This window comes from Orcinus orca, chromosome 6, assembly GCF_937001465.1.
Source record: "Orcinus orca chromosome 6, mOrcOrc1.1, whole genome shotgun sequence".
Lineage (NCBI taxonomy): Eukaryota > Metazoa > Chordata > Mammalia > Artiodactyla > Delphinidae > Orcinus > Orcinus orca.
The window spans coordinates 58,571,696-58,597,855 of NC_064564.1; the positions used below are offsets into that span (position 1 = coordinate 58,571,696).

Sequence of the window (26,160 nt, forward strand, 5' to 3'; positions counted from 1 at the left end):
CAAGCAATTTTAAAATGCATCTGAGACATGAGTGTTAGGTGTCAAGGCCTGAGAATATCCTCTGTGGTCGTCAGCTCTGTCCTCTGGGCTTGTGACTCCTCCCTCTGAGGTTGAGGTTCCGCCCTTGGAGCCATCCTCCCTTTTCCACCAAGGGTAACATGTATTTGCAGCTGAATAGCTTTATCAGCCTGTCTCCTCCCTATGGAATTTTGGGGTTCCTATAGCTCTTTCATTTTGACTTCTCTATCCCTTTCAGTCCAAGATGGCAATGGTTTTGCTGGTATAAAATTATCAAGGACGTTATGAGTCTCCTGTGTATGTCACAGGAATTCAGTACCTTAGATAAGAAGCCCCTCCACAGGCCTTTCTTAGAGAATTCCATCTCTGTTTTTGGCTTCTGCTGGCATGGTTGAGGGGATCCATGAGTCACATGCCTGATCTCTTCAAAGAGTCCTCACTGTGACTGAATACTCTGACCTTTGCATTCTTCTGAGGCATTAGAAAAAGGTTGTCCAGACACACTCTTGGTTTTCCCACCAGAACACTCTTTCTCAACAGTGAATCTCCTAATTGTAGTGTCTTTTGCAATCTAGATGGCTAAGAATTTCCTATTTCATCAAGTCCCAGTTCCCTTTTGATTAAGCTCTTCCCCTCTTCCTTATCTAGGGACATCTTCCCATCTCAAGATCCTTACCTTAATCACATCTGTAAAGTCACTTTTGCCATGTAAGGCATTCACAGGTTACAGGAATTAGGATATGACATCTTTGGGAGATGGAGGGGGTGGGCCATTATTTTTTCCTACCAAAGAACGTGCTACACAAATGAGTTCCTGGAGAGCATGGTTGGTACCTTCCTCCATTTTTTATCACCTGATCCTAGCACAGTTATTGCCTGTACCTAGAAGGCATTCAGAAAACTAATAATTGCTTTAGTCAAAAAAAATTTATTTTGTGTCTACTATAAGACACTTTAGAGGAAAATTAGAGGGTGTGGCTCTGTCATGGAGCGCTCGGTAGGAAAGTCCCAAATGACTTTCTTTGGAAGCATTCAGCATCCTGGATTAGGAAGCAGTCTCTAAGGATATGTCTGCCTGTTCATGCAGCCACTCAGTCACCCATTCCCTCATTCATTCATTCATTCATTTGACAAATACTTGTTGAGTCCTCACTTTATCCAGGTGATTCATAGGACTGGTCATACATACTGCAGCCCCAGAGCTGACTGGTGTGTGTGTGTGTGTGTGTGTGTGTGTGTGCGTGCGCGCGTGTGTGTGTGTGCACGCACGTGTCTCGCGGAGTACTAGGAGTCTGGAAGCATATGGTGGTGGACAAAACACAGGTCTTGTTCTCAAAGACCTTACATTCTAGTGTGGGGAAGCAGGGAGTACATGCAAAAATTATGTATCAAGTGATGATATGAGGAGAAATAAACCAGGGTAAGGGCAGCATGTTCCAGGTGTGCTATGTAAGGAGTCCGCTTGCCATTTGGTTGGAGACCAAAAAGAACTGGGGAATCAAAACTTAAGAACATTCAGGAGATGAACATTTCAGAAAGAGGAAATGGGAAGTGCAAAGATTCTGAGGTAAGGACTTGCATAGACTTTGAGATCGGACGCGCAGGCTCAGCGGCCATGGCTCACGGGCCCAGCCGCTCCGCGGCATGTGGGATCCTCCCGGACCGGGGCATGAACCTGTGTCCCCTGCATCGGCAGGTGGACTCTCAACCACTGTGCCACCAGGGAAGCGCAGACTTTGAGATTTTTAAAGAATAGTAAAGATGTAAATGAGGCTCACAATGAGAGAGGGTGGAGAATGGTATGAGATGAAGTCAGACAGGTTAGAAAGATTACAGATTGCATAGGATTTTGTAGTCTGTGCTAAAGAGTTAGTTTATGCTTAGAGATGGAAGTACATTAAAGGGTTGGTACAGAGGCTGGCAAAAAATCTGACTTGTTTCTTAAAAGATTACTGTTTGCTATGTTGAATATTAACTGTGGGAAAGTAAGGGTGGAAGCCAGGAAACAAGACAGGGCTATTGAAATAGTCCCAGGAAGAAGTGACACTGACTCGATTAGAGTGGTAACAGGGGTACTATGAAAATCTATAGCTCATTCTGGATATATTTCTAAGGTAGAACACATATGATTTACATGACAGATTGGATATGGTAGATATGGTGTGAGAGAGAGCACTTAAGAAATGACTTCAAGGATTTGGGCTGAGCATTTGATAATTAGAGCCATCCTTCACCGAACTGGGGAAGATTACAGAACAAGAGCAAAATTTCAGTTTTGGTTATGTTTAGATTGAGATGCTTATCAGACATCAAGTAGAGATGCCGTGGGGTCAGATAGATGCAGGAGGCTAGAGTGCAGGGGAGAGACTGAGCCTAGAGATATACTTTGAGGAATCTCAGCATGTAGATGACATTTAAAGCTGTGGAACTGGATGAAATCCCCAGGGGAATAATTTCAGAAAAGAAGTGGTACCAGAATTGAAGCAAGAGACACTCTTGTGTGTGGAGGTCAGGAGTATGAAGAGAATCCGCAACAGAGTTATGCTAACAAGCAGGCAGTGGGGAATGAGGGAATCCAAGAGAGAGGGATGCCTTGGAAGCCAAATGAGACAGTCTTTCAAGAAAGCAGTGATCGGGGCTTCCCTGGTGGCGTAGTGGTTACGAATCCGCCTGCCAGTGCAGGGGACACGGGTTCGAGCCCTGGTCCGGGAGGATCCCACATGCCCGCGGAGCAACCAAGCCCATGCGCCACAACTACTGAACCTGTGCTCTAGAGCCCGCGAGCCACAACTACTGAAGCCTGTGCACCTAGAGCCCGTGCTCAGCAATAAGAGAAGCCACTGCAATGAGAAGCCCGCGCACTGCAACAAAGAGTAGCCGTCTCTCGCCACATTTAGAGAAAGCCCGCGTGCAGCAACAGAGACCCAACGCAGCCAAAAATTAAAGAAATAAAATAAGAAGAAAAAAAAAAGCAGTGATCAAATGTGTCAACTGCTGCTGAGATATCAATGAGATGAGGACCTCAAAATAACCATTTATTTGGGCATCATGGTGGTGATTGTATTTTGATGGGATTGGGGATCAAAATGCCTGATTGACATTATTCGTGGAGCTCCAAGTGTCTTTACAATTCACCCGGCAGCAAAGGATCATACTGCATTTCTAAAGGTTGGCAAATACCTAGAACTTGATGCTATGCAATTTGGGGCTGACATAGTATAAATACTGAAGTTTCTTTGAAGTTAAGACTTCTAAGTTGGTTATTTTGAGTTCCTTTATTTTCAAAACTCCAAAAATGTAATAGCTTTAAATTGTCTAAATTCCTTACCTCCAATTATCTTATCTTCTCCCCAGTATAAAACAGACAAGTCCATAAAACGGAGAGGTTACTGCAGCTGAGGAAAATTCCATTTTTCTGGGAGAACACAACTCAGTGCAGGCAGAATAGTTTGAAGGCATTTCAACTTTTTACCCCATTTCCTCGTGGTACTGACAGAGATCAAATATCAAACGCTCCAGGTCATAGATTTGTTATGGGAATTTTTTAGTTGAAAATGCATTCATTCTCTTGAGACCAATGAATATGTCAATAATTAGTGTTGTTTAGTTGCATATTCCCCTCCTCTTAGTAAAATCAACTATCAAAACATTGTTGGCTTATATGTTACTCCATATGTCTAAATTATAGACTATATTTGGTATCTTTTACAAAAAAAATAGGAATAGCTGTAAAGCACATACAACAGTGAAATTTATAGAGCCAAAAAACAGTTCTCAAGTGTTCTTCCAATGTTCATTATAGGTCCCTTAAAATAAGATGCATAAATGAAAACCGTTCTACACATTTCACTCATGCTTGTTCATTTCCTTTGTATAGGGAAGAAATTTTTTTTTTTTTTTTTTTTTTTTGTGGTACGCCGGCCTCTCACTGCTGTGGCCTCTCCCATTGCGGAGCACAGGCTCCAGACGCGCAGTCTCAGCGGCCATGGCTCACGGCGCAGCCGGTCCGCGGCATGTGGGATCTTCCCAGACTGGGGCACGAACCTGTGTCCCCTGCATCGGCAGGCGGACTCTCAACCACTTGCGCCACCAGGGAAGCCCTATAGGGAAGAAATTTATAGCGGGTGTAGGATGGACAGATAGCAGGGGAAACTGATTGGTAAAAGGAGGGTGTGAAAGAAATTGGCCGGATTGAATTTACAATCTGAAACAGTGATCTGAGGACAGAAACCATCTTTCCTGTGCCTGGCTTGTTCTAGACAAATCTCAGGGTTTGAAGAGGTTAGAATTTAGCCTCAAAGCCTCGTATAGTCTTGCTGTCTGCTCACTTCTCTCTGGTTGGAAATGTTCTCCTTGCAGTGCTATAGACATACAGTTACATATGTCATTACCCTCTGTTTGAAATTCTTCAGTCTTGGTTCTAATGATGTTTTATCTACTAGATCATAATGCATGCTCTTGGATTTTAATATGGTAAAAAAAAAAAACTGTGCTACAAATTGCTTGGCTTAATTCCAGATTAAAACCAAACAAATAAAATAGCCAACCCACCAGCCTTTACTAAGTTTAAAATGAAAGAAAGTAGAAAGGGGGAAATAGATGAGGAATAGCTGGCATGTGGCCAACTCCCTGATTTACCTATAAGCACATCACTGACTGGACATGTGATTTCAAGAAAGGGCTCAAAAAGCTCATATTCAAAAATGTAGGTCCTACTGATTTGGAAGAAAAATGATTGCTCACTTTATTTTTGTCAGGGGTTAAATTTGCATTCTCATCCATACGTTATTATTTTACTACTATAGGTACCAAGTTTTACTGTTAGAATAAGACAGGCTCATGTTTAAGTGCCAGCTTTGACACTTACTGGGAGATTTGACCCAGTTACCTACTTTCTACGTGTTTCATTTTCCTCAAACACAGAACGGAGACAATCCTGACATCATGAGGTTGTTGTTGATGAGGATTTTATCAGCAATTTATGAAAAAAGGACTACCGTAAAAAACCTACAGGGTCTATATTAATTGGAAATTGAATAATATATAACCTGGAAAGAACAAATTTGACAAGTATGCAATACGTATAATAAAGGAAATCTGGGGGAAATCATTTCTTGAGTATAGGCATTTTAAAGTTACAAGTAGAAAGACTTTTTGATTCATATTGTCAAGTGTTCAGTGCAGAAACCTATATCATTACAAAGAACAGCTTGAAATCTCAATAAGATTCACTCACTAGGAATCATCAAGGTAAAAGAAATGTAGAGGATTAATAATATTACATCAAAACTAAATGTTCAGTACGAGTGATATTTTCAGATGTCATTTCAGAAAATTAAGAGATTATTTACCCATCCCAGGATGAAAGGATCTATTAGACTATTAGACTTCTTAAGGGAATAGTGATTCTACTTCCCACTCTATCCATCCATCCATCCATCCATCCATCCATCCATCCATCCATCCATCCATCCATTCATCCATTGTGTGCATCTATGTCTTTATATATCCTAGAATTGTAAAATGCATGCAGTAAGCATCAACAAAATCTAAAATACAATTAAATTTAGGGCACCTTAACCTCTAATCACCTCCATACCTAATCTCAATTATTCTTTGAAATTTGGGAGAATCATATATATAATTACACGACTTAGTCTACAGCTTGAGTTAGAATCACTGATGACAAAATGCTGATCTATGAACAGCAAATTTAACTGAACAGATTGCACAGAGTTGGGGCTTCCAAGTGATTGTCATGAGAAGTGTGTGACTAACAGTATTGTTGACTTCACGCTAGGACATTGTGGCCTAGAAATAATGCCTAGCTTTGTCCCGAGCATTTTGTTCAACCTAACATACAAACAGTAATAAACCTCAGTGTCTTCTGGAAAATGAATCTCTGAAACATTTAAGAATACAAGCAACAAAATTAGTTACTATCAGACTTCGGTTTATTGTAAAATTTAGCAAAGTTTATCTTGTAATCCCTGACCCCTTGCCCTGAAAACAGAAGCAAAAACATAATTATTGCTTATTCTTTTCCCCCTACCTTATTTGTGCCACTGTGAAAGAAGGGCGAAAAATCACTGTAATAAATAAAAATAGAGACGTAAGAGAGACAGAGATTAATCAGTCCAGGTGAGAAATACTAGGAGCAACAGAAATACCATCAAGCCGTCCAAAATAAGCTTCTTTTTAAAAGGTTGTCATATTTTTAAAAAATCACACCAAAAATATAGCAGCGGAGAAGAAGGATAAATACAAGTTAATTGCACACCAATCCCATGCAAAAAACTGGGTCATTAGCCAAAGCAGTAGTATTCAGAATCCAATTTGGGACGCTTGTGCAGTGCATGTGAGTCCCCTATGACTGAGTTGTCACTGAACTGGTCCAAGTCTGATGGGGTCTGATGGCCTGGGACATCGTCTGCCAAAGTGTCCAGGTAGCTCCCCACGGAGATGCCATCGAGCCCGTCGCTGCCATCATGGAGGCTGTTGTAGCTGCCATATAAGGAGGTGCTCTGACTCTCCAGTAAGCTGCACAGGCTGCCACTGAGACTGCTGCCTCGGCTGGTGATGGTGGCTTTCTCTTCAATCATCCACTTGATGGACTCAATGCTCTCGTTAATGAGGAGCAACTGGCGCATGAGCCTGCCGTCTGTGGCTCTGAGGTTAACCTACGGAGGACAAGGAGAGAGGAGAGACCTGCCAGTTACTCTGTGTTCTTGAAAGACCCAAAAGGCATTTAAATTCTGTCTTCTGCAGTCCATGATTTTAAATCCATAGAATAAAATACAAATTCACTTGAGTGCAGGATCTTTTTGAAAGCTGCTGACAAATGGTAGACGTCTTAATCAAAGAACTCACTTCCTGTCAGCCCCATCAGGCGCCAAAAGCACGTAAAACTCCAACTGCATCCCTGACCCTGACCAAGCTGCCTGGAAGTAACCTATTGAATGGCAGATTCTGTCAAGAATCTTGTTCTCTCTCTGGCCAGATTAATAGTTTATCCATGTTAATTGAGAACATGTGTGTGGACATTGAGAGGTGGAGAGAAGAGGAATGTATAAATTAAGGAATCATCATCGTCATTGCAGCAGCTCCTATTTTTTGAGTGATGATGTGGCAAGCACCATTACAAAACCTAACACTCATTACATTATAACAGTAACCCTGTGCCGTAGGTATTATTATTTTTATCCCCATTTTTTAGATGAAGAAACTGAAATCTAGAAAAAAGTTCAGAGTACAGAAAAGGTCTGCACTTTTTATTTATTTATTTATTTTTGCAGTACGCGGGCCTCTCACTGTTGTGGCCTCTCCCGTTGCGGAGCACAGGCTCTGGACGCGCAGGCTCAGTGGCCATGGCTCACGGGCCCAGCCGCTCCACAGCATGTGGGATCTTCCCGGACCGGTGCACGAACCCGTGTCCCCTGCACCGGCAGGCGGACTCTCAACCACTGTGCCACCAGGGAAGCCCCAAGGTCTGCACTTTTTATGATTACATTGACAAATATATAATGCTGAATAATGCTTTTATTTTTAAGAAGAACCAAAGTGTTTTAATATTCCCTGAATCCAGAAGTGTGCTGATAAACGAGGCCAATCCACTCTACACAATGAATGTACAGATGTTTTCTGTAGATCTCATTATTTCCTTCAAATTTGTCTAGGGAAGTCCCAATCAAAATTGGATATGAGACTCTGGGGAGGTTCTAGAACTCCCCATAGTGCTTTCTAGGTGTATAGTGTTTTTGATGGTCTTAAGTTACTTCAGAGAAATCTGTCTTCTCAGCCACGAAGCAGAATTTCTTTGTAGGCCCTACAGTTCAATGGGAATATATGTTAACATCAAGGGTGTGGTTGTTCTGGGGAAGGTGGGGAAAGGGAGGCTGCAAGAAGTCTCATGATAGCCCTTGGTCTTGTTGGAACTGCAGAAATAAGGCTCCTACAAAAATGCCAGGGCCTGGACAGGGAGGCAGAGACAAATTTGGCCACCAGAGGTCCTAGTCACACTCATTATGGTTTGAAAGGGATTCCAGTTTCTTCTGTTGGGGTCTTTAACCCAAGAGGCTGGACTTTGCTAATTCTCTCTTTAAGACCCAGGACTAATTCAGATTTGTGGGTTTCTAGAATTCTCAAAGGCACTCAGTCGTGAGTGACTCAAGCCATAAGGGAGAAAGAAGCCTATTGTCTTCAGATGTATGCATTCATATTGTAAAAATATTTCCTGGGCAGGAGTTTATCTGTAACTGAAGGGGAACTTTGGATTGAGTGAATATGATAAACAGATATTGGGACAGATGGAATTTCTACAGTGACTTCAAAGATGTAAGATTATAGGTTGAAATGTGTGTGCATGTATATGCACACACATACGTATGTATAAATATAAAAAGCATGAAGTACAATTTAAGAACCCTTAATTTTGCTAGGATATTAAATAAAGTAACTTGGGTGACTGCCTTATCTTCTCTGAGAAATGCACCAAAAATGCATAGGGGGTCAGCAATGACAATCATTTCTCTCTGAGGTATTCATGAGCAGAACTTAGTAAGTCTTGAGATGCTTTTCTATTTGTGGTGTTGTCTCAATGACCTTGCAGTAATGTTGTGTGGGGGAAGGATGTTTTTTTGGCAATCTTTATATTCAAATGCTCCCCATACTCCATGAGTCACCAAGATACTGTTCAAATTACAAGCAATACAACCAATATTTACAAATCATCCACAATTTGCTTACATCCACTAAGGAGCCTAGAAAATAAATTGGAGCCGTAGTCTTACAAAATTCTTCGGTTAGTCATCTGTAGCTGATAAAACTTGCTGTGCCCATTGTAGGCGTGGTGCAACAGAGGTGTGACCATTTCCCGACAGCTCCGCAAACGAAACACAGCTGCATTTGTTCACATCCCCACCCTGTCCTGTGAAATTGTTCCCACACGTGCCCAGCTCTGGGCGTGTTCCTTGTTACTCCCCTCACTTGAAATACTTGACTCTCTTGCTGTCCAGATCCTCCCCTTTCTTGAGGTCCTACTTCTCCCATCAAGCACCACTTGCTGATTCTAGCCTCTTCTGCTGGCCCGCTTAACCTCTCGGTCCTTTTAGTTTGTATCTAACAGTATACCTTAATTTTGTACACTTAGTTGCTACCTATTATTGTGTCTTCTCACTGGTTCTTCAGGTAAGCTTTCAGTTCCTTAAAGAAGCTGTGTCTTACATTTCGTACATCTCTTAAGGTCTGTCTTAAGCATGGATTGCTTTTTTTTTTGGAAATAGTCATAATTTTAGGATCTGAGAAAGTTCAGCTCTTGAGACAACAATAATACACATTCCCAGCAACTGTATCAACTGGGGGTTAAAACATACTTAGGATAGTTTTTTTCCAGCAGTTTTTGTCTGAGCTACACAGCGGCTGCATCACATAAAAATTGTTCAGTTTTGTTGAGCAATATGAATGAGAGGGGAGTAGACGCTGAAGTAACAAAAGCTTCCTTTGACCATGAATGATTTATTGAAATAAAAAAAATTCTTTTCTTCTGAAAGCAAACATTCACAGGCCATTGAACCACTGTTAGGGGAAAAATGACAAAAGCAAGTCACTTAGAACGTGTTGATCTGGCTGATAATGATTACAGACTTAACTGTGTCTAACCCTGTGTCCTCCTGGGGAGAGAGTAAACAGCTTCCCACCGTGGGAGCCCACGGCTTCCTGCCCATTACCTGGCGCTCCAGGCCACTTCACACTGCTTTCTTCTGGAACTAACGTGCGATTATGCTACTGCGGAAGAACCTTCAAAGTAGGAACAATTCACCACAGGACTAAATCACAGTGTGGCTTCTGTCTCCAGTAGCTGCCCTGCCTTTCCTCACTGTTACTATGTCAGTCCTTAGGAAGTCTGGCCATCCATTAAAAAGACGGTAGACTTGCCCCTTGGGCAGAAATATGTGTGGTTTTCTCACTTGAGGTCATATAAGATCCCAGGGCTTTACTCTGAAGATATTGGGAGTTGGGAGGCCCTCCTCATTGTCTGAGGTTAAGTGACTCCTCCTTGGAGAGCCCTTTCTGATCAATCATGGTATCCAGTCCCCATGCTTAGTTGTACACAACATTTCTATGTTTTTATGTTCTCTCATAATACTTATGACTAGTGGAAATCATCTTGCTTATTATTGTTTACTTATTATTTTCTGTATCCCACATGAGCTTGTAAGCATCACAGTGAAGGGGACTTGGTCTGTCCTGTTCACCACTCTGTGCCCAAGACCTACAAGAGTGCTTGACACATAGTAGGTATACAATTAGTATTTGTCCAAGGGCTGAATGATTGCTTCAGTTGAACCATCTGTCAGGAACGCCCCTCCCTTGGGTTTTGCTGTGATATGATACTTGAAGGGAAAGAATAAGGTAACTTCAGGAAAGAGCTTTGCAGTATTGAAGCAAATCCAGCATGAAATCCCATTCCCATTCATTCACAGAATTCAAACACTGAATAACTGGGGCAAGGTTATTCCTAGCTTAAATGTACAGGTCACAAGATAGTATCTCTGAAAGGAAGTGGACTTCATGGGGTGAATCACACTCCAAACATTACTCTGTTTGTTCCGAGGTAATAACTGATACTAGCACAGCACAGTTGTTCTGTGAACACTTGGTGAAAAAAGTTAAAGGGAACAAACAAATAGGACATTACCAAAAAAATTTGTTTGTAAGGTTTTCATTCATTGATCCAAAGATATGTCAATGTCCTTTCCTCTTTTCCTCTTCACTTGTCCACTTTGGCCATTACAGTTATTGCAATGCAATCCATCTTTGTACTTCATAAGTCTCTCATGCTTTAGGATTGTATCCTAACAGGTCTCTCAACTCTAGACTGAATGAAGCCTGAAGTTTCATACCATTTTTGAACAAGCAATGAACTGGGTCTAGGGTAGAAATTGAAATGGGGGGTCTTGAAAGAGCAAATATTCTTTTTTTTTTTAATTGGAGTAAAATCACCTTACAATGTTGTTAGTCTCTGCTGTACAGTGAAATGAATCAGCTATATGTATACCGATGTCCCCGTCCTCTTGGACCTCCCTCCCGAGCTGAGCTCCCTGTGCTATATAGCAGGTTCCCACTGCTATCTATATTACACATGGTAGTGTACTTATGTCAAACCTAATCTCCCAGTTCGTCCCACCCTCCCCTTACCCCTCTGTGTCCACATGTCCGTTCTCTACATGTGCGTCTCTATTCCTACCCTACAAATAGGTTCATCTGTACCATTTTTCTAGATTCCACATATATGCGTTAGTGTACGATATTTGTTTTTCTCTTTCTGGCTTACTTCACTTTGTATGACAGACTCAGGGTCCATCCACGTCTCTACAAATGACCCAATTTCATTCCTTTTTATGGCTGAGTAATATTCCATTGTATATATGTACCACCTCTTCTTTATCCATTCATCTATCATTGGACATTTAGGTTGTTTCCATGTCCTGGCTATTGTAAATAGTGCTGCAATGAACATTGGGTTACATGTGTCCTTTTGAGTTATGGTTTTCTCAGGGTATATGCGGGATACTTTGGGATTGCTGGGTCATATGGTAGTTCTATTTTTAGTTTTTTAAGGAACCTCCATACTGTTCTCCATAGTGGCTGCATCAATTTACATTCCCACCAACAGTGCAAGAGGGTTCCCTTTTCTTCACACCCTCTCCGGCATTTATTGTTTGTAGATTTTGTGATGATGGCCATTCTGACTGGTGTAAGGTGATACCTCATTGTAGTTTTGATTTGCATTTCTCTAATAATTAGTGATGTTGAGCATCTTTTCATGGGCCTCTTGGCCATCTGTATGTCTTCTTTGGTGAAATGTCTATTTAGGTCTTCTGCCCAATTTTTAATTGGATTGTTTTTTTGATATTGAGCTCCGTGAGCTGTTTGCATATTTTGGAGATTAATCCTTTGCTGCTTTGTTTGCAAATATTTTCTCACATTCTGAGGGTTGTTTTTTCATCTTGTTTATGGTTTCCTTTGCTGTGCAAAAGCTTTGAAGTTTCATTAGGACCCGTTTGTTTATTTTTGTTTTTATTTTCATTACTCTAGGAGGTGGGTCAGAAAAGATCTTGCAAATATTCTTAATAATAAACTTTTCCAGATCTTTGTTTTCGTCCAGACTATCATTTTAATACTGCAAGAATACAAAGGTTATGAATTGGCTCAGTGGAATCCAAGAAAGAGAGAAGGTGGTCACATTTTCATTTAATCAGGGAGTTGCCAGCTAAGTTGACTTCTTTGGTGATGGTGTGAGGAACACAGGACAGGGCTCTGGCCTGCCACTGCCACCGTCTACCTGTTGACCTTTGGGCAAGGTGGCTTGGTATATACAACTTTCGTATACATGAAGAAGAATCCTGGGGGTTTATTCTGAGCTCCAGTGAGCCACAGGATCCAGTGAACGTAGGAAAGCAGTCTGTGAACAAAGACTAATTTCTGCCCAATAATGAAGATTTAATTCAACTGAGGAATCCACCTGTCACTTTTGTTTGCTTTTTATATTGAGGTTTCATTGAAAATGTTATTTGCTAAGAAGATTCTGTAGATCAGATTGTCTCAGGATTACTCTTCATTCTAACATAGTCTCTGATTGTCATTCCTGTGGCCATTTGATTACAAAATTGTTTCTACGACTAGAGAACCATGCAAGCTCTACAGGAGACAGACCAGTCAATTTGCTGCTCCATCTCTGGCAAATTACTTAGCTAGTAAAACACTCATGGCTAAAGTTTGAGCTCTCCATGTGAATTTTAATCACCTTATCAGAAATTGTGTGGTAACAGTAATTTTAGCTTTTGCCATTTGAGTTTCACTAAAAATCATGTTTGTGTCTGCTCCAAGATAAACATACATATCATCTTTAATAGGTCTATATATTAACTGAAATGTGCACATGAGCTGCTGGATGTATCTGCCAAATAGGGACGTTGCTCCCTCCCCCTTGTCATCATGCAGGCTTGCACAGCGCCGTGTGTTCATCTCTCTCACAAAGCTCTCCTGCGCCATTTTTATCCTTTTATTTATGGGAATTGACTAATCAGATGAAAGCAAGCCATCTCCCAGTTATAAATCCCTACTCTAAAATCCACAGTATCCATGACCCAAATCCCAAATGTCCAGAAAGCTGTTATATGAATTAGAAGAAAGACTACTTTGCAAGCAAGTTCATAATCATGCACATGAAGAAAGGAAAATAAATAAGATTTACCTTTTAATGTGATGCTCTCATCCTAGTGTGTAAGTAGAAGAAACCAATCGGCATTTTTTTCAAATTTGTAGTTAGTGGGAGGCCTCTTTTCTAGCCATGTTTATTTCTAAATATACAAAAAAAAAAATTCAAAAGCATCTATGTGTACTCATTTAAAGAGCTGTTGTAAAGGTGCTTAGAATATTGTTTTTCCAGCAGTTTATCCCAGTTTATCTGGATATTCCCTTTATATAACCTCCTCGTGTCTAAATTTGCTCCCTCTTCAAATTTGCCAAATTCTCATCCTCAGTTTGATGAATACAGAAGATTTTCTGCCTACTCATCCTTAAAATTTCCAGCAGTTTTATTAATAGCTGTAATTCTAAAGCACTCCTCTAACTGTTCTCTCAGAGGACCCATAAGGATATCACTGTCTCTTTACAGTCTGAGAAGACACTCTACAGTATTTGCACCCACTGCTTTTGGTTTAGAATGCTTTAGGAGAAGAGCCTGTAGCATTTACAAGTCAGTGTTATTCTGCCAAAGCTTTCCTCTGCCTTCTTAGCCAGTTCAAAATTTACAACAGAATTTGTTTTGAACTGGGCAACAAAGGATTCCATTTTTATATCAGTCGGCTTCGTCTTCCTCCATTTGAGTTGTTTTTATGTGGAGTTGAACATTAACTAAAACAGTTCACTTTTTTCTTAAAACCTCACAGAAGAGTAATTTCCCCAAAGACTAAATTACTACATAAAAACACTATCATCAGCACAGTTGACCGATTGATGTTGTTTTGATAAATTAGAAAGTTGCATCTGGTTTATTTGAAAGGGGCACGTGTGACTCCCCTGAATCTTGAACATAAATTCCTGCCACCAGGCCTGCTCATGAGATCTGTATAGTGTCTGCTGGCGAGTCCTCTGATTACCAAAGTAAGACAGAGAGCTTTTCAGCCTTATTCGGTCAGGTTTTAGGTCCAGTTGATACTTAGATGCCTATGACGTCATTTCCTTTTCCACATCCTAGTACAGTGAAAATTGTTTTCCTGAGAGCTTTTAATATGTATATGCAAAGTGTAATTTTGGCTAATGTAAGAGACTGTAAATCACCTGAGCTGAAATGCATTTGGAATGATGTCACTAAAACATGGACTCCCCACATTTGTAGCAGAACACAGACCAGCCAAGAAGTGTTTCCACTAACTTATAATAAATGTTCTCTCTGCATGTGCATTTTTTTAATTTAGAACTTAAAATGATATTTTTACATGGAAGACTAGGATATGGTAATGTACCCCTCTGTGATTTGTAGTGGCCATGTTTCCCTTGGGAGGGAAGGAGACAGGGTGGTGTGCTGGTAGATGTTGAATAATTGGCTCCCTGGCAAAACTATGCACACACGTACACACACACAAACATGCATACATGCATGTAGTAGAAACTGTTCTGATACAAAAGATGTGTAGCACACTCTTCACAAATAACACTAAAATATACAGTACCTTTTATTATAAATTCCATATACTGTAACTAATTGATTCTCAGAGACTGCTTTTGTTCATTTTTGTTGAATTCTTTTATGTACAGCAACTTGTGGTTTCAGTTTCAACAATAATTTAACAAATAGAATTGATCCCAATCCACCTACTCTTTTCTAAATAATTTTTCATCCTTAAATCTGATACGTGATCTGTTGTTAAAGTATTTTTCACCCTAGTACAAATTATATTCATTAAACTGAAGCCTGTTTCAGCCTTAGCACGAGTTACATCTGAACTTTACTGGTTTGTCAGTGATGGGAGCAGTTTTGCTGAACCGGATAATAGTTTTTGACTGCATGAAGAGTATTTACCAATTTTTTTTGTGCTATTGATAATGTAATAGCTAAGGACATGACACACTTTTAAGCTGAATCTGTAGTATTAACATTTCCCTGTCTTGAGGACAATCAACAAAATTAAGTCAAGTTCTGATTTATAGCATTTTTCCAATTTCTGTGCTGTAAATACTCCTACCATGGCCAGTTTCAAGCTACCAATATGATGTCACTAAACAGGGTTCGTAGGAGATGCTCAGTAGTACAGCATTATGTAGTGTGAAAACCCTGTAGATACAACAGATGTTTTAAATAACCTAAAAAAAAGATTAATCGTAAAGTGTAGAAAATAATTACAAAGTGATGATTTTGAGTATTTGTTACCTTGTTTTTTCATATAAATTATTAATTTGTAGGTTTATATACATACTTTAAGTTTTCATTGTGACTGTCGTTAAAAACTAGTATGTAAAACTACTAAAAATTTAACAAACATCTCCCACACCCAAGTAGGAGTCGGCTCCAGTCTACCACTGAAGGTATAGAATAGAGGCTTTCCCTAATCTACTGTGTTTGTGATAAGTAGATTAGAGATTTTCATTTTTCCCCTTAAGCCATTTTTTAATGGAGGATTACAAGCTCAATGGAATTTTATCTTTTCCCCTAAGAAGAATTTGAGGGAGATATAAAATATTTATACCAAAGTTATTAGTGTTTTTTTATGGAAAGGTTTCAAATACTGAATGTAGATTATTCTTTAAGCATCATTGAGATATAAAATGTATTTGGAAAGGGAATAATCAAGATGCCTAAAACTCACTTAAGTATTTGCATTTCTATATTATAATTTTTGATAGTTTATTTCTAAAATATGCTGTGAACTTCTCTATCTTGGTAAACAGAAGGAAGTAGACCCAAGCAGAATCAAGTAGTTAAGAGGCCACCACCATAAACAGAGTATTTCTAATTCAGAATTATTCAGCAGTGCACTTAAGGGCTGTTGAGGGAATAGGGCATTAGTCCTTTTTCCCCATGGTCCTGAACATCCCTACGCGTACAAATGCTCAATCTTCTCTTTCAGTAATTACTGGATATTGATATTAGATCTGTTTGTCACAGTCCTTTTGCTCCCTTCTTCTTCCTCAGTCCCTCAACTCTTTCTGATCTGCTATCTGCAACCCAGTAGTCCTTCAGGAACCCTACATTTTTTCCTTTTTCTTGAGTATGAGGGAACTGAGTTGCAAGGAAAATTAATCTTTGCAATTGTTAGAAAGTAACATTCACCAGTGAGTAAAATTAAGTGAGGAAGCAGCCTCTGCAACAGAATAAAGCACCTGGCCCTTGCTCCTTAGAGCAGTGCTTCTTGACATATGGATCACCTTGGAATCCTGTTAAAATTCAGATTCTCTTCACTAGTTCTGTGATCCTGCATTTCTAACCAGTTCCCAGTGGATGCCAGTACAGGTGGGCAGCCTCTAAGATATCTCCCAATAAACCCCCTCTCTCCTGGTATCTACATCCTTGTGTAGTTCCCTGCCCTTGAGTGCAGATTGGACCTATTGACTAGTTTCTCAGGAATAGAAGATGGCAAAGATGATGGGATGTCACTTCTGAGAAAAGGTTACAAAAAGACTGTGCTTTCTGTCTTGGGTATACTCTCCCACTTGCTCTGAGGAGAGCCATCTGCCAGGCTGTGAACTGTCCTATTGTGAGATCTCCATGATAAGGAACTGATATCTCAGGACAACAGCTAGCAAGGCACTAGGGCTGCCATGTGCTACTGGCTATGTGAGTGAGCTTGGAAGCAGATGCTCCCTGAATAGGGCCTTGATGTGACAGCAGCCCCAACTGACGTGCTGATTGCAGACTTGGAAGAGACCCTAATCCAGAGTCACTCAGTTTATCTGTGCCCAGACTTCTGACTCATAGGAACTGTGAGATAACACATTTGTTGTTTACCTTGTTAAGTTTTGGAGTATTTGTTATGCAGTGGGGATAACTAATACACCAATGCTGTTGATATATGGGTTACACTATGAGTAGCAAGGATCTAGATATCTTTCTACTTGTGGATAATTTTGAATGATAGATGCTGGACCACCATGTCTGTGGAATGTTACACTATTGATACATTGTTTTATATTTTGAAAAAGGTAAAAAATTGAGTAAGTAGTTAAATGTTTATTGATGAAGACAAGAAATGTTCAAGGGACTCAAGGTCTTCATTGAGGCACCATCTGTATCTCCCATAGGACCACCTTTCTTCTCCCTAAGAAAAGATGGCTTATTACCCTCAAGGAGAAATGACAAATGATATCTCTGGTATTTAGTGACACAGATGATGCTTTCAATAGATACCACTTATAAATAATACTCCTTATAATTTGATGGTCATAAAATGGAGGGTATAAGATAATAAATGTAAATAATAACATTCAGATATAGTTTAAGGAATTAGAATACACTAAGATTAACTATACTAATATCTTTGAATTTCCAATATTGACAAATTGACTAAATTACACTCTTGCTTTTCAAAATTCTTCATTTAATTCGAAGAATTCACTTTAATTTGGCCTCACTAGGGGAAAGGAAGGAGGAGATTAGGTTAAGGATAAAACCTGTATTTACTGAGTGCCTCCTATGAGCCAGACTTTGTATTTCATGTATTAACCCATCTTCTTTAGAAAGGGCCTTCTGTAGAACGGTCCTTTTGCATGGGAAATGTAACTGAGGCGCTGGCATTTTTTTAGAACCATTCATTTTTTTACGTAATGTTGATAATTTGGTAATATTTGGAATATTTCACTTTATGATGAAGATTAGTTTTCTTTTCTTTTTCATATGATGCCTAAACACTGACTAAATATTTTCATTTGGGAAAATTTGGGTGGGGCTCTCCAGATGACACAAGTTGGAGCAGTGATCTCACACCCTGAAGAGCGGCCAGTGAGAAACACCTGCCATATTCCAACATCCGTTGATCATACGCTGACTTTTTTTTATCGAGTGATTTTGTCTCATTTAAAAAAAAAAAGAACAGCTTTAGGGATATTAGTAAACATATCTGTCATTGATTAACTGCTACTTGTATGCCATGCCTTAAATATTAACTTATCTAATACATTTAATGTCATTATCACAACAAATCTGTGAAGCTGATGATTATTCTCATTGTGGTTCCAATCTGATACATAAAGAGCTTGGAAGTTACCACTCCTATCTTCCGAACAAGAAAGAAACTTAAACTGAAAATCAACAACTTTTCTTAGATCCCTCAGAGACTTGATGTCACAGGGTAAACTGCTGTCCCCAGGAGACAAAGAGGTGGCTACAGAGGATCATAGCTAACCGAAAACAGATGCCCAGAAGCAGGAGGCCCATCTGGAGCCAGTTATCAGTAGGAAGACTTAAAGTTGTTAATTGATGAGTGCTGGAGATTCAGTGTGGACTACCTTGAGAGTTAAAAACTTCAGGGGGAGCCCCACACTTTCATGAGTTTTTCCTCCTGCAACCCCACCAGGTTCTCACTATCCCCGATGCTGCTGGCACAGACAGGGGGAAAGTGAGCCCTCTCAAATCTGCCCAGAGCTCTCCGTTCTCCTGCACAAGGCCTGCTGTCAAGGGAAACGGTTTTACCAGAGCCTCACTGATTGGGGTTTTACCAAAGCCTAACTAACCTGGGGGAAGGGAAATGCCCAGCTCAGGCTCGAGAAAAGACTGAGACGTAATCATGGACTACACAATGCCTCTCCTTCCCTACACCTAACATCACATCGATAGGGCTTCTGCATAAGAAAAGGGATTACAGCTAAAAGTACTACAGGCCTCAGGCTCTATTTGAGGCGTCTCTAGGAAAACCCAAAGACAACAGAATAGACATAAAAAAGATCCTAGAGGAAATATTATTCTCTGATAACTACAGCTACAGCATACGGTAAACACAATTTAACTCTTAGTCAGATAAATATAAAACCTCACATCAAAGACCTATTTATCCCAGTTCCTTTTATATCATATACAGCTTTCAGCCAGGAATTATAAGACATGCTAAAAAGCAAAAAAGTCTGAAGAGACAGAGCAAGCATCAGAACCAGACTCAGATATGGCACACATTTTTGAATTCTTAGACTGGGAATTTAAAATAACTATGATTAATATGCTAAGGGATCTAATGAAGAAAGGCAACATGCAAGCACAGGTGGGTAATGTGAGCAGAGAGATAATTTGCAGAAAGGATCAAAAGGAAATGCTATAAGTCAAAACCACTAAAATATAAGTGAAGAACGCTTTTGATGAATGTATCAGTAGACTGGACACAGCCAAGGAAAGGATCAGTGAGCTCAAGTTTAAATGTCTCTTCAGTGATGTGCTGGGGCATAACCTAAGAGGCCTCCCAAAGCATAATTTAACTATCTATGGGGAGATACCTTTGTGTGACCCATAATTTACTAATTTGGCCCAGATTTATGAAGTTGTAAGTTGACTTGTAGATTTGTGTTTGGAAGACATGAAAATGATTTCTGTCCAGTGAAAAAAAATAAATCTCAAAGTTATGGTTTTACTGTCCCACTCCACGTTAAACAGTTTTGTCTCTAACCAAATAATTTCACATGTCTTTCCTGAGAAAATATATAAACTATTTCTCTCTTTTGGACCAGCTATATCATCTTGATGCTTCTCTCATTAAATGAGCTAAATAAATCTTCAACACGTGCTCCCTCTGTTTGTACGAGAGCCATATTTCCAACTACTTAATAATTACAGTTTGATAGGGTTGGAGGTTGCCGTCAAGATGCCTAGTGTGCTCACCTGCTGGAACTAGTTAAACAGAGTTGCCCAGGAAGTGGCCTCTGGAGTGAAATCACAAATAGCAATTGAACTTTATCTTCTCTGACTCTCAGTTTTCTTCTGACTTGGTGCTTTTTATTCTGGTTTGTTTGCTTTGTTGTTATTGTTCTGGATTTTTGGCTAATCGTTTTGCTTAACTTACTGTTTAGGTAATATCCACTTCCACAACTGGGTACTGAACTCTCCTGTATAAAAAATATGTGTGAAATAGCCAGTTCCAGGGACTTGTGTACTGAACCCCTAGGCCACTCAAGGTCATATAATCTATAAATTATTCCCCATTTGGGGTAGCTCTAATTGGCAATCTGGTTTCATGATGTGTTCACTTGGGGATCTCTATTAGGATGATGGGAATCTATTCTCTGTTGGGTGAGAGATGACAAGGAATATGGTTAGTCGTTCTATACTGTTTGTTTGTCTTTTGGTGTGCTCAAATCCATGTACAAAATATTATTTCCCTTGATTAGTAGAGTAACTCTTTGAGAATGTGTGCTTTGCATTTTCTAGTGCCCTGTGTCTGGGGTGGTAGAACTAAAGTTTCAAGTCCTGTTGGTGGCTATCTAATTGAGAAAAACCTTTTACTGCTCACCGATAAGAAAATGAAATATTTCCCTACTTCTAGAGTATACTAATAAATTATAAAGTCTCTTAGGCAAAAAGAGAATTTTCTAATTAGAGACATAATAAATACGTGCAAAATTTTAATATTCCCAGAATTTCAAGAAAATAAAAAAATCGAACTCTAGTATATTGAATGCACTGACATTTTAAGGAAAAAAAATTCCTCACAGTGTTATCGCAGAAGCATCAAAGTGACTCTTTAGACATGAATTGGTTTGGTAATTTTAGGTTATAATCACAGAATACCTTTTCCTTTTTTCAGCTTTTTTCAGTATGGAGACTAAACATACAATTTTATTTTATTTTTTTAAGATTTGGATTTATTTTCTAATGAAGAGACCAGTTAATACTAAATTCCTAAATTTCTTATACTGGTTTACTGTGAGATAAGCTAATGTTTCTTCCATATACTGAGATTAAGAAAACATGCAATTACACATTCAACTATATTGCATTATAACTCTTAATCTTTTTGATTCAACTGTAATTATGTTCTGTACTGTGTCAGTTTAAACATAATTTGCAAGATATTTATTAATTTTAGAACTTTAATATAAATCAAGTTAATAACTAAAAATCTATGGATATCTAATTTCTAAGGAAAATAGAATATTGAAACATGGGACACCAATTTGTTATGTATATCTTTGCTTTTCATTTTAACAGTAATAATGTGACTATATCTTTGGGTCATTTTAATGAACATATTTTTCCATCTACAAAAGTGTTAAAGGTATGCCTTTGGCTGTGGAGATCTTACAGTGTAGTGGTGTAAGCTTTGGTGGTCTCGTAAAATGCTTATGTATGACAGACAGTGACTACTTTCCAGTTTTTCTCCGAACGAATAGTAAGTTTGATTAAAAATTATGGCTTATATGTGTTTTTGAGATTAAACTAGAAATAAACATGGCAAAGAACTATAACTAAATGTTTTTGCTTATCAAAGAGGAGAGTATTTTTGTTCTCAGTTAATATGGTTTGTTCCAGAATGTGAAAGGAGATAGTAAAGAACAGAGCTTGAATTGAAATAGAAACTGAGTAAATATGCCAGCAAATCCAAACTATATTTGCCTTGAATTATCATATCTACAAAGAATGATTCTGGAAAAAAAGCAATAAAATGTGTCAAAATGTTGGTAAAATTTGCTCAGTTTTGATGGATTAATTAGGAGATAAATTTTTTTTTTTTTTTTTTTTTTTTTTTTGCGGTACGCGGGCCTCTCACTGCCGCGGCCTCTCCCGTTGCGGAGCACAGGCTCCGGACGCGCAGGCCCAGCGGCCATGGCTCACGGGCCCAGCCGCTCCGCGGCACGCGGGATCCCCCCGGACCGGGACACGAACCCGTGTCCCCTGCATCGGCAGGCAGACTCTCAACCACTGCGCCACCAGGGAAGCCCAGGAGATAATTTTTTTAAAATCTAAATCTTTATTAGAAGAAAAAAACATAGGTTTAAAACAATGAAAAACAACAAATTTCATTAAATATTAAACAGTTTAGTTATCAAAGATATTTAGACAATATGTTAGGAGACAGTTTTATAAAGGAGTTTGTGGATAAATTACTACTATTATTAATGCAAAGCTAGAACTTGTTTTTTTTTTCCCTCTGTTGGAATGAAAAATTGGTGTAGAAGAATTTAGTTTGCTCTTAACAAGAGGAAGTAAAAGGTTATTCTTCTGTGTAATCTGCCCAGATAGCAGAGATTCCTTATCTAACCTGAAAAGTTTCCATTCTTTGTGTTGACTTTGGCATGTCCTTGATTAAAAAAAAAAAAAAAAAGTTGCTTAAAGAGTTATTGAGTGACTTAAAAATTGTGTTGTATTCTTAACTCCAAACTATGACCATTCATTATTTCCAGGCACATATGCTTGTGTTTTAATCAAACAACTAAATCTATTCTAATAATACTTTAACCCTTTTAATTTTACCTTCTCAAGATAAGACCCCAAATTCAGGGGTGAATATTTTATATATCTTTTACACCCAAGCTAGTCTTTAGGGTCTCTGCAAAGGCACCCATTTGCTAGACAGCAGCCACAGCAAATGACTGGACACGCCTGTGTTCTTTATTTCCAATGGCTTTCTCTCTCTGATTATCTGTGATTCAGCATATATCTAGTACTGTGATGATCCAGTGCTCATAATCTTATTGAGCCCTTTCCATTTTCTGCAGATAGCTTAATGATGCCTCTGGCACTGAAGATTATCAATAACTAAACTTATATGCTTCTATCTTTAGTCTTTTAGAAATTAAAGTGTTTAAACTGCCCCTTTGCATGATACCATCTTAAAAAATTACTGTGTTTGATTTATTTTAAATGAACTTATTTAGCCCTTTAAATGACATTGCCTCAAAAACTATATTTATTTTTCCAATTTAGTATTCTCCTAGAATTTTACTCTAATTAGATGATTTCACCTGGATGTGTAAGAGTTTGCTCTTTGAATGTGATGTAGTTTGTCATGTTTATATCTACACTGATCTATTTCTGTGTAGATTTATTCTCTATTTCTATTTCTGTATGTTTAAAAACATACAATGCTTTTAAAAGAGAGGTGATGGCTGACTTATTATTTATTTATATCAGTGATGTCCTGTGACTCAGTTACCCACTGATGGGGTAGTTTGTTGAGACCAACAAGGAAACCTAAAACCTTGATTCTAGTTTTGGTTCCATTAGTAACTTAACCTATGACTTGTAATAAGTCACCTAATCTTCCAATGCCTACATTTTTCCTGTTGTTAGGTAAGAATATTGGAGATTATCTTTAAGATTCCTTCCAGGCCTAAAATGTCTTGATTCTCCAAAATATCACATTAATAGTATATGATCAATATACAGTTTGCAAAGAAAAGTGAAATTTCTCCCATGTGTCCAATAGAACACTGTTGGAATGATCCCAGAGTTTGATTCTGGGACATGACTGCATTGGTAGAAAGAGTTTACACATGATTAAGGGATCTTATAAGGCAGAGAATTTTTCAAGACATGGCAGAAACAGATATAGTGATAACAATCAAAGGCAAAGACAAATGACAAAGAAGTGGTAAGCAGGGACTCCTCCAGTGCAATGGGTCTATCCTATCCATTAATCCTAGTTTCTGACTGGGATTATTAGTATTCAATCCATGGCACATCAACAGAGGTATGTTGAATGAAGAAACGGGTGAGGGAGAAAAATAACTGGTCCATATGTATATGGTAATGTAGCAGAGAATAAGTATGGATTAATTTTCTTTGGGAAAAGAAGACCTATGTCAGTTGCATAATGATGAACAAGATGGATTTGGATAGAGAGAGAGGAATATGGGTGGCTTATGTCAAGAAGGACATTATAATTTGAGCCTGTAATGAAGAAAATAGGCAAAGACTAGAGATGTAAAAGTTCACTTCCTGATCAGGGAAGTGGCAAGCCAACCAGAGGTGCCGAGGATCAAGAATGTTTTTGGAGGTAAAGGTGAGAATGTAATTTGGAGGCATGTTATGGAGAGTGTGGAGTGCTGAGCAAGGGTAAGAAATGCTGCGAGAGTCCATGCTGTAGAAAAGCTCACCATATTGTCTTAAACAGAAGCTCTTGATTAGGGTATCACCACACTGCTATGCTGCGGGTTACTGACTCTAAGCTGCCCTCAGAAGAGCTTCACGGGGCTTCATTAGTATCTCAGGCCTATTTTCAGGGTGGACAAAATTTTGCTAATTGCAACAACAAAAGATATTAAAAAAAACAATTTGGCTGTGTAGAGACTTTAGCTAAGGACTAGAGCTTAGACTGATACCAGGCCACCTTTATCTTGTGCATCTTTTTCTAGAGTTTTGCCAAACTAAATAACCTACTACTTCACGCTCCTGAATCCAAAGTGATAGATTCTTTCTTAGGAGGAATCGGGCTGAGCATTCAGAAAACGTCTATTTGTACATGTGAAGCAAGGCTGTTTTCCATTTTTTAATCAGGAGCAAAGATGTGGGTAAAATGCTTTTCAAGCATATGACACAGAAAGGCCCAGAGGTCTTGACTCCAAATTCTTATTCTGATCTCCCATTTCCTCCCCATAAACGCAGTCTTACTGTTCTTAAAATTCTCATGACAAATATGTTCTTCCTCTTGAGTTTTGGCTTCCTATTTAGGGACATACTTAAATTTCTCTGAAGTCTATGTTTATGCTGCCTTTTTTTTTTTTTTTTAATGAACACAAAAGAAGTTTGTTACATGCCTTTCAACTTAATTGCTAAACACACTTTATGTTTTAAATGAGTGCATTTAAAAAAGTTCTTAAGGCAAGATTTCCTTTTTAAATTATATCCTTATAGCAGTTTAAGAAGTTAATGTAGTAATAATTTCTTTAAATGAATGATGATTTGAGAATCCCGTTTTCCTTAAGAAGAAAAACAAATAACCTGGTGCTCCATTCTGTGGAACAAGGATATAGATTCCTAAGATATATGGTGATTCCTGATTCATTTCACTCTGAGCAACTTTCTTGACAGCTTTAGCCATCTTTAATATACTTAACCACTTTCAAAATAATATCTCATGCTACTTCAGAGAGATGCAGCTAGACTCAGTTCATTATAGTTTGTGGAGTGGTTAGATGTTCTTGGATAAAAGGTACTATGTGGAATTGCAGTATGATTATCATAATTAGGAGATCTCATTCTCAGCTTTTGCAACTCATGGGAAAATATTTTTGTACCAAGGCTAAGAATTTGATCTGTATCATTATGTAAAAGCCCTAAATATTTTCAGTTGCTTTTGCACCTTAACTTTATGCTTAGTCAAAATTAAGAGGTATCAGTTTCTGTTTAAGCTTGTCAAGAAAAGACTACCATCCAGACACTATTTCTTTTTCACTGTGAAAACTACAAAGTTATTCGACGTTCAAATAATCTTAACAGAATCTTGCTCATACATTGGTAATATCACTTTACAGAAACACTTTACCTAACCGTTTTCTCTAAATAAACTAAGGAACAATAGATTTTTTTGTTTTATTTTGTTTTTTTCCTTTTTGATTCAGTATATTTGGGCATTTCTTTGCTACATCTTTATGAAGTTCCAGACTTAAACAGTGTAGGAAAATGGTGTCCCAGGCAGACTGGTATCCTAGAAAGAACTTGGGTTTGGATCTTGAAAGATCAGGGATAAAATACAATTATTCCACTAATTAGCTCTTAGATTTTGGTCAATGAGACATGTTACTTAGTATTTTCTCTATACCAATGTTTTCACCCAGAAGATGGCATATGTTACCTACTGGATTACTATATTAGTATGGTTGGAAGAACTGCATGGAATAATGTATACACATAGCATAGAGCCTGGCCCAATGGTGTTCAATAAAACTTAGTTAACTCCTGGACTTTATAGCAGTAAATGCCTACATTGGGAAAAGAAAAAAAAAAAAATCACAAATCAACAATCTGACTTTACACTTAAAGGAACTATAAAAAGGAGAACAAACTAAACTCAAAATTAGCAGAAAGAAGGAAATTAAAAAAAAATTAGAACAGAAGTAAACAGAATAGAAAATAGAAAAGTGATAAAAAATAAATAAGTGAAACTGAGTTGCTTTTTAAAAAGATTAACAAAATTGACAAACCCTTAGCTAAACTAAGGAAAA

General features: G+C 38.5%; 1 protein-coding gene and 1 long non-coding RNA gene across 2 annotated transcripts in view; one reads left to right on the top strand and one right to left on the bottom strand.

Annotated features, from left to right (window-relative positions):
• The window catches only part of LOC117203768 (uncharacterized), a 399,299-nt gene that overhangs the window by 201,858 nt on the left and 171,281 nt on the right, over positions 1-26,160 (top strand). The gene's annotated exons all lie outside the window — the stretch shown is intronic.
• Positions 5,955-26,160, bottom strand: part of LURAP1L (leucine rich adaptor protein 1 like) — a 45,223-nt gene continuing 25,017 nt past the window's right edge. The window contains exon 2 of the mRNA XM_004276132.3: positions 5,955-6,698. Coding sequence (XP_004276180.1) covers positions 6,324-6,698 — 375 coding nt within the window. The 3' untranslated portion in view covers positions 5,955-6,323. The remainder of the gene's footprint in view (positions 6,699-26,160) is intronic.